This window comes from Lycium ferocissimum, chromosome 9 (genome assembly GCF_029784015.1).
Source record: "Lycium ferocissimum isolate CSIRO_LF1 chromosome 9, AGI_CSIRO_Lferr_CH_V1, whole genome shotgun sequence".
Lineage (NCBI taxonomy): Eukaryota > Viridiplantae > Streptophyta > Magnoliopsida > Solanales > Solanaceae > Lycium > Lycium ferocissimum.
In genome coordinates, this window is record NC_081350.1 from 39334698 (window position 1) to 39349679 (window position 14982).

At 32.8% G+C, this 14982-nt stretch overlaps 3 protein-coding genes across 3 annotated transcripts; 2 read left to right on the forward strand and 1 right to left on the reverse strand.

Annotated features, from left to right (window-relative positions):
* Positions 1-576: 576 nt before the first annotated feature.
* On the forward strand, positions 577-4683 carry LOC132030710 (methionine gamma-lyase-like). Its single transcript, XM_059420444.1, has 3 exons — positions 577-1104; positions 1738-2094; positions 4050-4683. The coding sequence occupies exons 1-3, from the start codon at positions 666-668 to the stop codon at positions 4616-4618; spliced, it is 1365 nt and encodes a 454-aa protein (XP_059276427.1). The 5' UTR covers positions 577-665; the 3' UTR covers positions 4619-4683.
* Positions 4684-7644: 2961 nt separating this feature from the next.
* Positions 7645-10253, forward strand: LOC132030712 (ubiquitin-ribosomal protein eL40 fusion protein). Its single transcript, XM_059420446.1, has 5 exons — positions 7645-7774; positions 7874-7960; positions 8284-8386; positions 9918-9984; positions 10073-10253. The coding sequence occupies exons 1-5, from the start codon at positions 7672-7674 to the stop codon at positions 10097-10099; spliced, it is 387 nt and encodes a 128-aa protein (XP_059276429.1). The 5' UTR covers positions 7645-7671; the 3' UTR covers positions 10100-10253.
* A 1351-nt stretch (positions 10254-11604) lies between these two features.
* On the reverse strand, positions 11605-13212 carry LOC132069499 (homeobox-leucine zipper protein ATHB-12-like). Its single transcript, XM_059462839.1, has 2 exons — positions 12514-13212; positions 11605-12021 (listed from the first exon to the last, which is right to left on the reverse strand). The coding sequence occupies exons 1-2, from the start codon at positions 12862-12864 to the stop codon at positions 11725-11727; spliced, it is 648 nt and encodes a 215-aa protein (XP_059318822.1). The 5' UTR covers positions 12865-13212; the 3' UTR covers positions 11605-11724.
* Positions 13213-14982: the final 1770 nt, after the last annotated feature.

The following is a 14982-nucleotide window of genomic DNA, read 5'->3' on the forward strand; positions in this document are numbered from 1 at the left end:
TTTAGATTCAAACTGTATAACCTCTACCAAATATTTAAAATGTAGTTTGCATAATATTACTATGAGAAGAATAACAATTTAAGTAATATTTTTTATATAATTTTTGAATTATTAAATTTTAAATATTGAATAATCTAATCCAAATTAGCTTCAGAAAGTAATACTTGCGAAATTAAAAGTAATACATACTCATTCAGTCTCAATTTATGTGGCACCATTTTCTTATTAGTCTGTCAAAAAAGAATGCCACATTTTTATAATTAAAAACAACATAACTTTAAAATTTTCCTTTCAATTTAATGAAATGATTTATAACCACACGAATACCAAATATTCATTTTAGACCATAAATTTCCTTAAATTTTGAGCAAGTCAAACGGTGCTATAAGGAGGGAGTACCTTAGAACATGGAGTATAAATATTCTTCGTTTGGTCAATGTAAAATTGTACATTACATAACATGTTAGTTACATAATAAAATAATTAGTCAACTTTTTTTAATCCTAATTTCCCCTTAATTTGTTTGCTTTAATTATCTTTACACATCTCCTCCATTATATAATGACTCCCCTCTCCCCTTAAATTTTCTCACACACACACACACACAAATCTCCCAAATCTACTTTATATGTTATTTTTCTCTCCACCAAAATCTCTACTTAGATATGGCAGATGCATTGAACCAAACCAACATGGTTAAGATTTCCAACAAGAAGCGATCATCAGGTTCCGATGATCACTGGGACCATCACGACGACAAATTCTTCATGAATAAAAAACAAACAAAATCATCATCACTAACACACGACGATCCATCTGCAGCGTTAGCCAATGCTCGTCACGAATTCGGCGAACATGGCGGCGTTAACATGTCCATCGAAGCATCTGCCACGTTCACAGTTATGGAACCTGAAACGATGCGTCGTATGTTTTCCGGCGAATTTGGTCCTGACCGTGATTTTTTTATATATAGTCGTCATTTTAATCCGACCGTGCTTAACCTAGGACGCCTTATGGCGGCGCTTGAAGGGACCGAAGCTGCTTACTGTACGGCTTCCGGCATGTCGGCGATATCTTCTGTGATGCTACAGCTGTGCAGTTCAGGTGGACACGTGGTGGCTTTTAGGAGCCATTTGTTCTTTAATTTTTTTCCCTTTTATCAAAAATTTTTTAGATAATTTTTAATTTTATATCGAATTGGTTTTTTAAAAATGAGTTTTCAAGTGGAGAATTGTTTTTTTCAATCACAAAAAATTTGTTCTTTTTTTCAAGTTAGTGTATGTTCAACTGCAACTTTACCTTCAAATACTATTATTTTAAAAAAAAATTAACTTAGTAGGCGTTTGGACATATATTTCAATATTTTTTTCACTTTATTTAAAATTTATGGAGTTGAAGTTAGATAGAGTTGCGTTTTTAGTTTTACTTTTTGCAATTTCATGCCTAAATGTGCTTAAATACTGCTTCAAAGGCAAAAAGTGGGTTGAAACACATGTCATAAGCTCTTTTTCAGAATTTTCACGGTCATAACCTAATTTTTAAATAAATTAAAAAATTAGTCTGGAAAACTAATTTTTATGGCCATCGGATCCTTAAAGTTCTACTTTTTTGGAACATAAACTATTTATATCCAACACTTGTTTAATATTTTTCAAATAAATTTACTATTACAGTATTTAGTGTCAAATTATTAAATTCAGTGGAACCGCAGCTAATAAGCTACATCATCCTCTGCAGGTGGACACGTGGTGGGTTCTCGTACTCTCTACGGTGGGACCCACGCCTTGCTGACACATTTCTTGCCAAGGGCGTGTAACATAACGACGTCGTTTGTGGACATAAAGGATTTAGAAATGGTGAAGGAAGCAATAATTGAAGGGAAAACAAATGTGTTGTATTTTGAGTCAGTGTCAAATCCTACGTTGACGGTTGCTAACGTGCCGGAGCTGAGTAGGTTAGCGCATGAAAAAGGTGTAACGGTGGTGGTAGACAATACTTTTGCTCCGATGGTGCTGTCACCTGCGAAGTTAGGTGCTGATGTTGTTGTTCATAGTATTTCAAAGTATATTAGCGGTGGAGCTGACATCATTGCAGGTTTGATTTTATTTTATTTTTATAGTTTTTGTCGTCCTTAGTGTTTAGTGACATCACATGTGTGGTTTTCCTTAGACTGAAGTCATTAATACTCCACTTCTTTTATTTATTTATTCAATTTATACGTGACGACATTTAACTTAGGCCATAACTATGAGCCTGTTTGGATTGGCTTATTTAGGTGCTGCCAGAATAGCTTTTAACTACTATTTTGTATTATTTGAGTAAGGTAAAAAAGTGTTTTTAAGCATTTGTGATTAAAGCCATAAATTAGGATTATGCTTATAAGCCCATCCACACAAGCTCTATATTAATTGAGACGGTTCAAGCTTGTAGCTTTTACTTAGATTTTAGAAAAAAAAATTATTATTTATACATAGAAATTTAATTACAAATTTAATAACTAAAACCAAAATTTAAAGCTCTATAGTAGTGCATGTACATGTGATATAATTGACAAGTACCTACTTGAAGTTGAAGGTGATCACATGTGTTCCAACTTATTTATTGTTAAATGTCCTTATCAGGTTTATTAAATTAAGTTCATGAACTTTTACAACGACTTCAAATTAATACAATACTATTATAAATAAGTCTACAATCAAATATTTATAAATATTTAATAATTTTTTTTAGTAACTACCATGTCTAAGCAAAAGTTATTGACTCCACGTGAATCCGCAATCAGATGTCTAGATCCTGTCCTGCTTATCAGTATCAGTATTTGTCATCCTTCTGGCTTGGTTACTTTAAAGGGTAATTTGCAGGTTTGTCTCTCGCTGGGGGTGGTCTTTAATTTTTGCCCCTCAAATTAGTGGTCTTTAACTTTTGCCCCTCAAATTAGTGGTCTTTAACTTTTGCCCTTCGCTAAAAATCTTTTTGTTTCGGGTTCGAACCTTCGCTCAGTCAAATTTTTTAAAACAAATCGTAAAGTAAAGTTTTGCCTTCAAAACTTTGCCTTAATGTAGAATTTTGCAAAATTCTGCCTTACGAATCCAAACATTTGCCTTGCGATTTTTTTTTTTTTAAAATTTTATTGAAATTTTAACTCACAACCTCGTGACAGAAAGGAAAGAAAACTTAAAGACTTCCAATTTGAAGAGCAAAAATTAAAGACCACCCCAAATGAAGGCCAATCCGCGCAAAACAAATTGTACTTTAAATAACAAACTCGTGGCTTCTGCATATAGCAAAGTGAACTCTCCAGAAATGGGGTCTTCATAATTGTTTTAGTTTTGTCTTGTTATATTTTAGCTCTATCCGCACAGGAATATTCCTTCGTATCTATAGAGCAATATATAAGACATCGTAGATTCAGTTGATCTTGATAGTACGTTATATTATCCATTTTCTTTTTAATTATATGAAGTAGTTCATATTCAAATTACCAAAAAATATGTTTGTTTTCTTTGGTTAAATAACGAGAAAGAGAGATAAGTAGGAATAGAGCCTTTGATGTGATCTGAACCTATTACTTTTAAGTTTCGTAATGCGGAATTAAAATTGTTATACTATAATCCTACCGTATCTTCAAATTATTTCAATAGAGGTCTTATTTTATTTTTATTGATTGTGTAGCTATCTTGAAACATTGTCTAGCATCTTCTACAAACATTGAACTGAAAAGACCATTATTATATAGATTATCGACTAAACCATACGAAAGACACAATTAAGAAAGATGGAGCATAACATTCTTTTTGTTTGTTCCAGATTCTTTGGGGCAATTTTGTCTGCATAATCTCTTCTAACATAATAATCGGTTATCAGAACGAGGATAAACATTTTTACACGACAGATCTGATCTTGTTCTGTGATTACATGGATCCTAATGAATATTTTGCTGACAATCTACAATAGGATTTCTTTTTGGAGTAAAGTAAATTGATTAAAGAATTGGTTAGGTAAGGTCATGAGGAATTGAGGATAATGCTTAATTTGGTAAAATCACACAGGTGCTGTCTGTGGGCCAGCAAGTCTAGTGAACTCTATGATGGATCTTCATCAAGGGTCTCTTATGCTATTGGGCCCAACTATGAACCCCAAGGTGGCCTTTGAACTTGCAGAAAGACTTCCTCATTTGGGCCTGAGAATGAAAGAACACTGTAAACGGGCCTTGGAATATGCTACAAGAATGACCAAACTTGGGCTCAAAGTTATCTATCCGGGCCTTGAAGCCCATCCAGATCATGCCCTTCTCAAGTCCATGGCTAATAAAGACTATGGTTATGGAGGAATTCTCTGTGTGGACATGGAAACCGAGGAACGCGCTAACCGTTTGATGAATGTCTTGCAAAACTGTACACAATTCGGGTTCATGGCTGTAAGTTTGGGCTATTACGAGACACTCATGTCGTGCTCGGGCTCTAGCACGAGTAGCGAACTAAACAACGAAGAGAAGGAGTTGGCCGGGATTTCACCGGGATTAGTGCGAATGTCGATTGGCTACAACGGATCGTTGGAACAAAAATGGAGCCAACTCGAGAAGGCATTATCCAAAATGCAAGAGAAAATGGCCTTTTAGAATCTGAACAAAATTTGAGCTTGTTTAAGTTGTTAAGTACTTAAAGGTGTTTATTTTTGCTTTCTAAGGGATGGATCCTACTTCGGCCCTTGTGGTGCTTGCAGTAAAGCTAGTTTTAAGCCCAATCTATTTCAAAAGGCCCCATACTTTGTGTTAACAGGTAGCAGTTAAAGAGTTAGAACCATAACAAATTACTCTCCATTACTGCTAGCACTAACAAACCAACTGATTTTTTTCCTACTTTTTTGCTCAAAAATATCTCCTCTCACCACAATTACGTTCCATTTATATCTTACATATACTATAAATAAATATTTATATTTTAATAAAAAAACACTTCAATATAGCAAATTTATTCCATAAATATACAATGGTAACCTTTATATCCCATAAAATTGTACTAGAAATATAACAATAATTTGAATTTGTCATATTCTATATTTATACCATAAAATACATGGTATATTTAGTATAAATTTTTATAACATAAATACATAGTTTATTTTAGATATAAAGTTTTTGGTTTGTATATTTTAGATAGAAAAGTTTTATACCAAGCATATATTACAAATATAAATTTATATATGTAAAAAAAAAATTAAAAACTTTTGATATAACAAATTTATTGAATATATCTAAATTTATTGAAAGTATATTTAGAAGAAAAATATAATTTTACACCATTTTATGTGTGTATATCTAATTATATATACAGTATAATAAAGATATACATGATATAATAAAAGACATTGATGGTATAATAAAGATATTATGTCATGGTATAAATATAGAACTTAGGGATAATTAGTGTTAAATGAATTCCTTAATTACTTGGAAAAATTAATGATGAAAGAGAGGGGGATATGTACATGTTAAAGAATCATTCGTAAACTAATTTCTTAGTTAGTGAGAAAGATGATGATGAAAGAGAAACTGATAAGTATTAATTAGGATGTGACTTAACCTTAATTAGTGGTCCTTCAGTAACCGTAAGTGAACAAATTGCTAAAATGGAAAAGAAATTTGTCATTTTTGGAATAAAAAAATAGTACTTATTTATGAAAATATTTTAGAAAATTGAATACTTGGTAAAAATGAGAGTGAAGATAATATATCCATAAACATCCTTAAATATGGATCTTTTGGTTTGTATATATGATTCCAATAATACAATATAATACAAAGTTTGTTATCTAGTATGAAAATGTGACTAGCATACTTGGCATAAAAAACGTTTGATTTATTAGTTTAGTTTATTTCATAGTCTCATAGAAAATAAAGTCGAGCAAAAATCTGTAAGAGCAAGTGTGTTGATACTTGATACACCTCCTCTACCAAAAAGCGAAAAGGAAAAATTTTGGTGATACGCAAGAGGTTAATACTTGGATGAGAGTGCAGATAATATAACCAAAACATCCTTAAAGTAAAGTGCATGATTTTAATAAATATAATGGTAATAAATCTTATAAAAAAGAATATGATTTGATTTATATATTATATACAAAATAAATTAATTCACATCAATAATATTACACACGTCCAACGCCAAATGGAATTAATTAATCGTAAATTAATCAAATTATTTACAATATGTCTGTACTTCCTTCAATATGTAGACTGATATTTTTGTGGAGACATATTTTATCTAGTCAATTTTTAATACCCCTCCTTTATTTTTCTAGTCAAGTAATATTCCTCTTGCATGTAAAGGATAATTAAAGGTTGTTAAAGTGATTCTTTAACAAACTTTTAGGGTAGAAAAAGAAGTTTGAAATCTAACTTTTATAGCTACTTTCTTTCACAACTATTGAATTTAATTTTTACCCGTTCCAATCCATATTCATATTCTCTGAAAATAATCTATACTAATAGTTAAGGCTTTCCAATTACTCCTAAATTAATTCCTCTTTATAGTAAAAAATAATCGTTTTTATCTTTCATTTAAAGAAAAATACAAACTACATACGATTTAGAAAGTTATATTTCAAATTAAATTCCAGATATTAAAAAAAAAAATTCAAAAATTAACTACACTCAAGTTGTTTTAGTGTTCATTAATATCGTCAAAAACTTGTCATGTAATTTTTAATAATTCACCGCTCAGCGAAATATCATTTTACGTTATATGTATGCCTTATTAGATTTTCTTATAGTTAGTCAATATGTTTATCACATATTGCTTGACATAAAAAAGCAAGAAAAAAAACTATATTCCATAAATAGAAGAGAAGTATCTTTAAGCTAATTGATTAGAGGTTGTAATAATTAGAAAGAAATGAACCTACATTCTTTCTAACCCTTAAACAAAAAATTAAAAAAAACAAAGTACTTAGATAAGATAAACTAATTGAGTTTTGTAAATTTATTTATGTGATTGTAAGACATAAATTATGTTGAAGTCCATTATCATATATATATATATATTCACCAAGATAACAAACTTGCTCCATCATTACTTTTTTTTTGGAGTCCAAATAATGATGGTCCATTTCCTTAGACAAAAATCAAAGATGAACCAAGAACCTGCCGTGAGAAAAAAGATAATGGATACAATATTATACGTATTCATCATTAAATTGTTGTTATTTCTTGTCCCAATACTTGATAAAACCTAGAATTTACTTATTCTTCAAACTCTTCTTTATTGTCTTCTTCTTTTCTTCTTAAGAAGGTGATTTTAGTGCTAAACTTGCGAAGAGCGATAAATATGATAAAAGATCAATGCTTAAACTCTAAGGATCGACCTCAAGTAATTAGATACCGAGAACATTTTCTGAAATATTTTTATCCAACAGATTCTTGAAAATCTAAATAGTAAAAAAAAAAAAAAAAAAAGAAAAGAAGTTTGGTTAAAAATAAAAAGGATAAGCAGTAACTAGATAAGTATAAAGCAAACTTTAAAAATGGGCCAACTCTTAACGGACCCAAAAGCCCAGCCTTTATGAAGAAACATTCCAAGCCCAACGGGTTGACTATAAACCCTACATATAAAATCGTTAACATAAGAAAGAAGTGCACAGAAGAAGAAGAGTGTAAGTAAGGGGCAGAGAAAAATGCAGATCTTCGTGAAAACTCTGACTGGTAAAACGATAACCCTTGAGGTTGAATCCAGTGATACTATTGACAATGTCAAGGCCAAGATTCAAGACAAGGAAGGTTTGTTTTCTACTCTCTATTAAACTTCATATACACTTTTCTTTTTTCTATCATAAGTGAATATATATGCTTATTATGATTTTGTGTATTGTGATATAGGAATTCCACCTGACCAGCAAAGGTTGATTTTTGCTGGTAAGCAGCTTGAAGATGGCCGCACTCTTGCTGATTACAACATCCAGAAAGGTATGTTTTTTTTTTCAACGCCAACTGTTTCTTTCTTAAATTTTGTGAGCTTAGTGTTATTTTAATTTATTAGTCTTTATGTAGTTGGAGTGGCGTGACAGTGCCATCATTGTTAAAAGGTTCAGTCTTTCTGTTGTTTCTTAGATTGCTTGTTAATCTAGCTAAAAGTTGATGGATTTTTTGTGGGTTATTGTTGATTTAGCTGAAAGTTGATACCTTTTTATGGGCTATTGCTAGTATTTCTATTGAGAAGTATGCTTTATTGCTAAATTAGCTTATAGTTATGCCTCATGGTTCTTTATTTTTGATGTGGAAAATTGCAGAGTCTACTCTGCATTTGGTGCTGAGGCTTCGTGGTGGAATCATTGAGCCATCTTTGATGGCTTTGGCTAGGAAGTACAATCAGGACAAGATGATTTGCCGCAAGTAAGTCTTTCTGATTGATCCCTTTATATATAGTTTCCTCTTTCGGTGATGTATTGATTATAGTAGCACTTGTTTTTCCAATATTAGTGCACTATCTAGTTAAGCTCGATTAGAGTTTTATTTTGTTCTGAAATGAAACTCTAATCAGATTAGAGTTGCTCGCAATTCCAAGGCGTCCGGAACTTCATGTAAAGGTTAAATAGTTTAAATTTCTTGCTCTGGAGAATCGAAAGGAACCTTGCTGAATCTCTCCTGCTGTTATGGTTTTCTCTGTCGAATAGAAAATTTCTCCGTCAAATAATTTTTTTCCCCTGTTGTCTAGGATAAATTTATCTTGGTAAATGAATATTTACTCTTTAGCAAGGTTGATCAGTGTCCACTAACTTTTCATCTATGGGATTTAACAAAATGTGTCCTTTGAAAAGAAATAATGATTCAACACATGAATATGAAGTGAAATTATCAGTTTGATAGATTAATTAGTTGAGGAGGAAAAAATACCTAGCACGAATACAAGTGGCACTCTCTCCCCGGTTTCTCCCCATGGTTGAGGTACAATGGGGATGGTTATTAATCTCATTTACCAGTGTTCCACTGGGCTCCATGTCACATGATTTGCTGCCATGCCTCCTCTCCCGTTTAATTTCTCTATCATCCACTCTCTAAACCTGCATGCTTTACCCTACATAAATCTTTGAGTGGAGTAGCCAAAAAATGATTTAGAGCTGGCCTGAAAGTTGACCTCTTCAGTCCCCAGATCGTTTATGTTATTTAGCACTAAGCAGTCATTAGTGAGTGAACTCCTTGTTAATCATTTGAGCCTGCTTTCATAATCAGCAGGAGTAGTGACTCAGTTGAATCTCCAGCCATGATGGTCATAAGCAGCAGGAGTAGTGACTTAGTTGAATCTCCAGAATGTTACCTAGTAGTTTAATAATAGATCATAATGGTCTCCACTGACCGTGGTCCTCCTTAAAAAAACTCAAAATTTGTGCTATCAATAACACCTCAATGAAGCAACATGTAAACTCTGTAAGCCACATTGTAATTATAGTGTTAAAGGCAGGCCTTAGTCATCTTCCCTTAGCACTTAGGCTGCTCTTGTAACTTCCAGTAACTTCTGTGTTCTCCCTTTAGCTTTGGTTCATAACCCCTTCACTTTAGTCAAATTTCGTACATTTGGTAAAGTTTCATGCTGAAGGTGGTTTGAACGTATATAAAAGCCTCTTCAAATAAAATAACATGTAGACCCTGTAAACTTGCTCGATATTTATATATGTGGTTTACTCTTGTATCATAATATTTAGGTTTTGGTTTGTTTATGAGTTTTTGTTATGGGATCCTAGCTAACGTTGATCAAACATTGAAGCATTCTGCTCTGCCCTAGTGTGGTCGCTAATAACTATGAAATATCTTAGCCATTTTACTTTTACTTTATTTTAAAGGATCGTAGGATAAAGCTGGACAACCAAAGTTTTGTATTTTTACTAACAACTCTTATTTGATATATTGTTTTCCTTTATTTTTATAGGTGCTATGCTCGTTTGCATCCACGTGCTGTTAACTGCCGCAAGAAGAAGTGTGGGCACAGTAACCAGGTGCATTTCATAAAACTCTTTGAGACACATTATGTTACTCTGATCAGTGACTGCAGACTTTAACATCTATCATTTATTTGCTTTGCAGTTGAGGCCTAAGAAGAAGATCAAGTAGATGGTGATTTTGAATTCCTGTCAACTTTTAGTTGCTAATTTTGAGATCCTTGTGAAACTGATTAGATATATTATTGTGTTACCCGTTCAAATTACCCTAAACATTGATGGATTTGTGTTTGCGCTATATCAAAGTTTTTGAGCTACTTTTCATATTCTTTAATGCGCTAGATTTTGTTGTTGGTCACATAGTTTTATATATGCTTTTATTCAAGCCATTTTGACTATTCTTTTCCTCTGTTTTCTTTTCTATATCGTGCCAAGATCTACTCCAGTTAAACAGCTCAACTTTATGTTGAAACATGCAATATATATTCTATTTACATCCTAACCGTAATCACTATCAGAATCAAAATATGAAAATTGGATTTTTTTTTTCTGCGACTCGCACAATGAAGTGTGAGGCTAAACTTGTGGACCCAAGAGTAAGTTCACCTTTTTGTGAGAGGTTCACTCTAGGGTTGGATGTTATATTTGTTTTGTGGGATGTTTCCTCTCTTCAATGTGGGATGTGTTTTATTTCTGTACCTCTTTACCTAAGAAGTTTGGCAATTTACAAGCTCGTCAATTTTAACACTGTCATCATTCTACAATTCATCATGGGCAGAATTGACCGACTAGCTTCCTCTCTGTCCTCCTATGAACCAGTATCGTACATAGGAATCACTCTTGAGTGTGGAAGCAACTTGGAAAATTGAGAAAACAAAGCGAATAAGTATTCATAGTCGTCTAAGCTTTTACATATATGTGATTATAAATCGTAGGACCAAAATTTTAAGTTTGAAGAGAGAAAACAAAGCGAATAAGTATTCATAGTCGTCTAAGCTTTTACATATATGTGATTATAAATCCTAGGACTATAAATCCTAGGACCAAAATTTTAAGTTTGAAGAGAGAAAACAAAGCGAATAAGTATTCATAGTCGTCTAAGCTTTTACATAGATGTGATTATAAATCCTAGGACCAAAATTTTAAGTTTGAAGAATGTAATAGCCCATCTTCGAGCACGCGTTACTTATGATATAAACCTATCTTGAGCTTTGCTTCCATGGATTTGAGTAGTGTGATAATGTTGGTTGATGAGATGATATGAAAACTAAAGGAAAACAAAGGTATAGATTTGGTTGATGACATAATATGGAATGAAATGACGCGAAAACGTAGTTAAGGTCATCATGTTGCGGAAAATTTTCCCAAATTGGCAAAAGTTAGTTGGAAGTATTGATCTCATTAAACAGCTTCTTTTTTTAATGCAGAGATTCTTTCACCTGTCTGTTTTACCTTGTAGAATATGTTATGGCCTATGTGCATTTTGAATATCAATTTGGATCGTCACTTGATTCTGAGATAAAACTGAGTACAGAAGTTTCTATAAAAATGGGAATGCCCTACCTTTGAGTGCAGTTTGAATTAACTCAGATTTGCAACCTCTCTGTTTTTTCTTAGTTTTGTCATCAAGACTGAAAAAATAGTTTTCTTCAAGAAGCTTATCCTTTAAACAGTGAAAACTAGAAGCATTTACTTACTATATGATTGTTTACTGATTCATTATTCCACCACTCATTTGTTTAGAGTCATTTAGTTCTACTGACAAAATGGTTCTGTAACAGCAGGAAAATTGTAACACTAAAATTCCCACAATGGTGATCTACAAGCAGAATCATCAAGAAACGTTCTTGACTCGAATCTGCATTCGTTTTCGATCTCTGATAAACCATCAGCTATTTGTGCCATGTTTAAAATATCAGATTCTGGTCCCAAATAGTCAATTCCCCTGCTGTCTTCACACAAAGTTAAGCCAAATTCAGGGCTGCAAGTTTCTGGTACAAACTGTTCTGGCTTCACCTCGGTTTCTAATTTGTTGCCTTCATTCTCAATCTCTTCATTGCCACCATCTTCAGTTAACTTTTTTAGTCTCTGCAACTGTAAAGATAAAGAGACAATTCTGTTAGCTTTTCTAGCTCTTTTACCATTAATAGTGGCGGAGCCAGTTATTCATACAAAGAGATTCGAAAAAATATTAGAATGTCACACACAAGATGTAAACTAGTAACATAAAACAACTTTTGAATCTCTTTTGCCACTACACTAGAATCTGTTGGGCGTGCGAATAAAATCTACAATGATAGCTGAAAAGAAAAAAAAACTACATATAAGGTATAGTGATACTCTTAATGGTACGAGGCTTTTGGGAAAAACTATACAGATTTAGTTTAAAACGGACAATATCACACCGTGTTAAAAGTATCTTTGAGTTGTTTTTGTTGAGAATTTAATTAAACAGAATCTTCCCTCATGTCCAGAAGTTCATTTTTGCTTTATCTGCACAGTATAATTCCTCCAGGAAGGAAATTCAATTGAACTTCTTGGCCCACAACACATACCCAAAACGGAGAAAAAAGTAATAAAAGTTACCTGGGTGAGCAGGGATTCATGCTCTTTCTTCAGTAATTCATACTTGGAACCTAATTTTTCATAACTGATTTGAAGCATTCTATACTCCAATTCAAGTTGCTTGGATTTTGATCTAGCTCTCTTGTTCTGAAACCATATAGCAACTTGTCGTGGCTGCAGGCCTAGTCTTTTTGCCAATTGCTGTTTTGTTCTCAGTTCAGGCCTTGATTCTGTCTCAAACATGTTTTCCAATGACTTAATTTGCTCATCATTGAACCTTCTTCGCATGTTGTCCTTGCACTTCTTAAGACTGCTTGACATAGATTGAGCCCAAATGTCTGAGTTTGTTGGAGGCATTTCTCTCATAGACATGTTTTCCTCTGTTTTCTATTGTGGTTTTCAAGGTTGCACGATTCATACTAAGACGTCTACTAAAATATATACACGATTGTCTATATTTGGTGGGCCGTTAAGTGTTTTCTAGTAATGCTAAAATAAAGACTAGGTGTCCAGCTCTGGTGTGTTAATATTGTACTCCGTAGTATCTTACTGGCCCGCTATAGCCTATATGGTACACTTGTTGTTTAATCTCTTTCTTTTATCCTCTTAACACAATGACACGGAGAATAAAAAGAGAAAGGGATATGGATTTTTTGTTCTTTTGCAGAGTGAGTCTGTAATTCCTTTAATAGGATTTATAAGGTAAACTGAATCTCCAGGGTGTACAAGTTCAGTTTTGGAGAGATTCGGTGTTATCATCATGATTTTTTTTAGTAGCTTAACCAATATTTAACTCTCTTTTGATTATATGTTGATATTATAAGATATAACATCTCGTATGGATATTTATAGAACGGATAAGGCCATACTATGAATCGCAAGTTAAACAAAGATGGTAATTTCAACCCTTTTAAGATACCACATCGCTTTTAACCTTTTCACAGTTTTTCTAGTTTTAAACAGTTTGAACAACATATTTTTCGTGTGTGAGTATAGTGACAAGTCCTAGTGTTTTTCCTTGGAATATCACTGTACTAGTACTAGGGATAATAGGAACTGAGTCATCTCCCTGTTGTTATTAGACTAAGTCAATCCAATGATACACTTAATATGATGCCACACTATCCGCTTTGGATCACGTCTGCACGATATTCTCGGAAAAACTTCATACCAAATTAAGTATATAACTACATCTTATGTCTAGCTTTTCCTTCTTATCAATTTTTAATGTGAGACTTTGTTCGCACCTCTAATCGGATGAATCATACATGATTTTTAAAGAGGAGTCAAATTCACGAGTGTGGCATGGCGATAGGTTGAGAATCATGAGGTTTAAGGTTCAAATTCAGTAAAAATAAAAACACTCAATGAATTCATCTTATTTGTTCAAGTTTTGGTAGATAAAATACGCGTAAAATGGTCGGAATACTATAGTCAAGGAAAAAAATAAAAATAAAGGCTTCCACGAGTAGTCTACTTCTTCAACATGGAAAGACTAGAGGGAAGACCATATTTGACACTTTGTATAAAGTGATTGGAAAATGGAAGAGCTGTAGATAATTGCGTGGAACATAAGCAAAGATATTCTGTCCCACAGGAGACAATAACCAATGGCGTAAAGCCACTTTCCGATTGTATCAACACGTAAACCTACTTACGTGGTCTTATCCTTTGTTTTAATATTCCAATTCTGCTTTTCATAATCTCCATTTTCTTTGGGGGAATATGGTGAACTGATCTTTCAGATAGATCTAATTAGACTCTCTAGTGTGAATCCCTTTGGTGTGGGGTTTTAGGGAGAGTGTTGCTTTAGTTATTAGTATGATATAATAATTTGTGTTTGGACATCAGTTGTCAATTGAGGAACAGACAGATGTCCACATTAGAATGGACATTTTGTTGTTTTCTACACTGTTATTACTTCGTGGTGGCATTTGTTGTTCCGTCAAGAATACTCGTTTTGTTGGATGACATGGATTGGATGTTAGTGTTCTACTCGTTTTTAAATTACTCCCTCCGTTCACTTTTACTTGTCTACTTTTAACTTTGCACGCTCCTTCAGAAATAATAAATAAAGTGCATAATTTATCAATTTACACATATTAATTGATGATATTTTTATTGAATTTAAAAAATAATTTAAAGTGAGTAATTAATATTATGGGTGAAACGGGAAAAAATAAATTATCTTATTTTGATATGCTAAAAGTGACAAATAAAAGTGAAAATTTATTTTTAGAATCTTTGGACAAGTAAAAGTGAATGAGGGAGTATCTTAGTGACACAGACCTTTGAACACGGGTACTCGAGTTAGGGAGGGCAAGAGGTTTATCCGAATTTTCTTTGTTGAAAAATTAATAGGTGAGTTGTGATGACACTCAAATTCAGAGTTAGTTGGTTCTTTCTGAAATGCGTTGAGACACATACAATTGACTGAAAATCTAGGGGTAAATTACTATTTTAAATTTAATGAGTTTAACATTTATGTAC

Coding starts and splice junctions, on each gene's coding strand:
- LOC132030710 (XM_059420444.1), top strand. CDS start 666: ATGGCAGATGCATTGAACCAAACCAACATGGTTAAGATTTCCAACAAG. Junction 1,105..1,737: donor GCTACAGCTGTGCAGTTCAG/GTGGACACGTGG, acceptor CATCCTCTGCAG/GTGGACACGTGGTGGGTTCT. Junction 2,095..4,049: donor TGGAGCTGACATCATTGCAG/GTTTGATTTTAT, acceptor AAAATCACACAG/GTGCTGTCTGTGGGCCAGCA.
- LOC132030712 (XM_059420446.1), top strand. CDS start 7,672: ATGCAGATCTTCGTGAAAACTCTGACTGGTAAAACGATAACCCTTGAG. Junction 8,387..9,917: donor GACAAGATGATTTGCCGCAA/GTAAGTCTTTCT, acceptor TTATTTTTATAG/GTGCTATGCTCGTTTGCATC. Junction 9,985..10,072: donor AGTGTGGGCACAGTAACCAG/GTGCATTTCATA, acceptor TTTGCTTTGCAG/TTGAGGCCTAAGAAGAAGAT.
- LOC132069499 (XM_059462839.1), bottom strand. CDS start 12,864: ATGTCTATGAGAGAAATGCCTCCAACAAACTCAGACATTTGGGCTCAA. Junction 12,022..12,513: donor ATGAATCCCTGCTCACCCAG/GTAACTTTTATT, acceptor TTATCTTTACAG/TTGCAGAGACTAAAAAAGTT.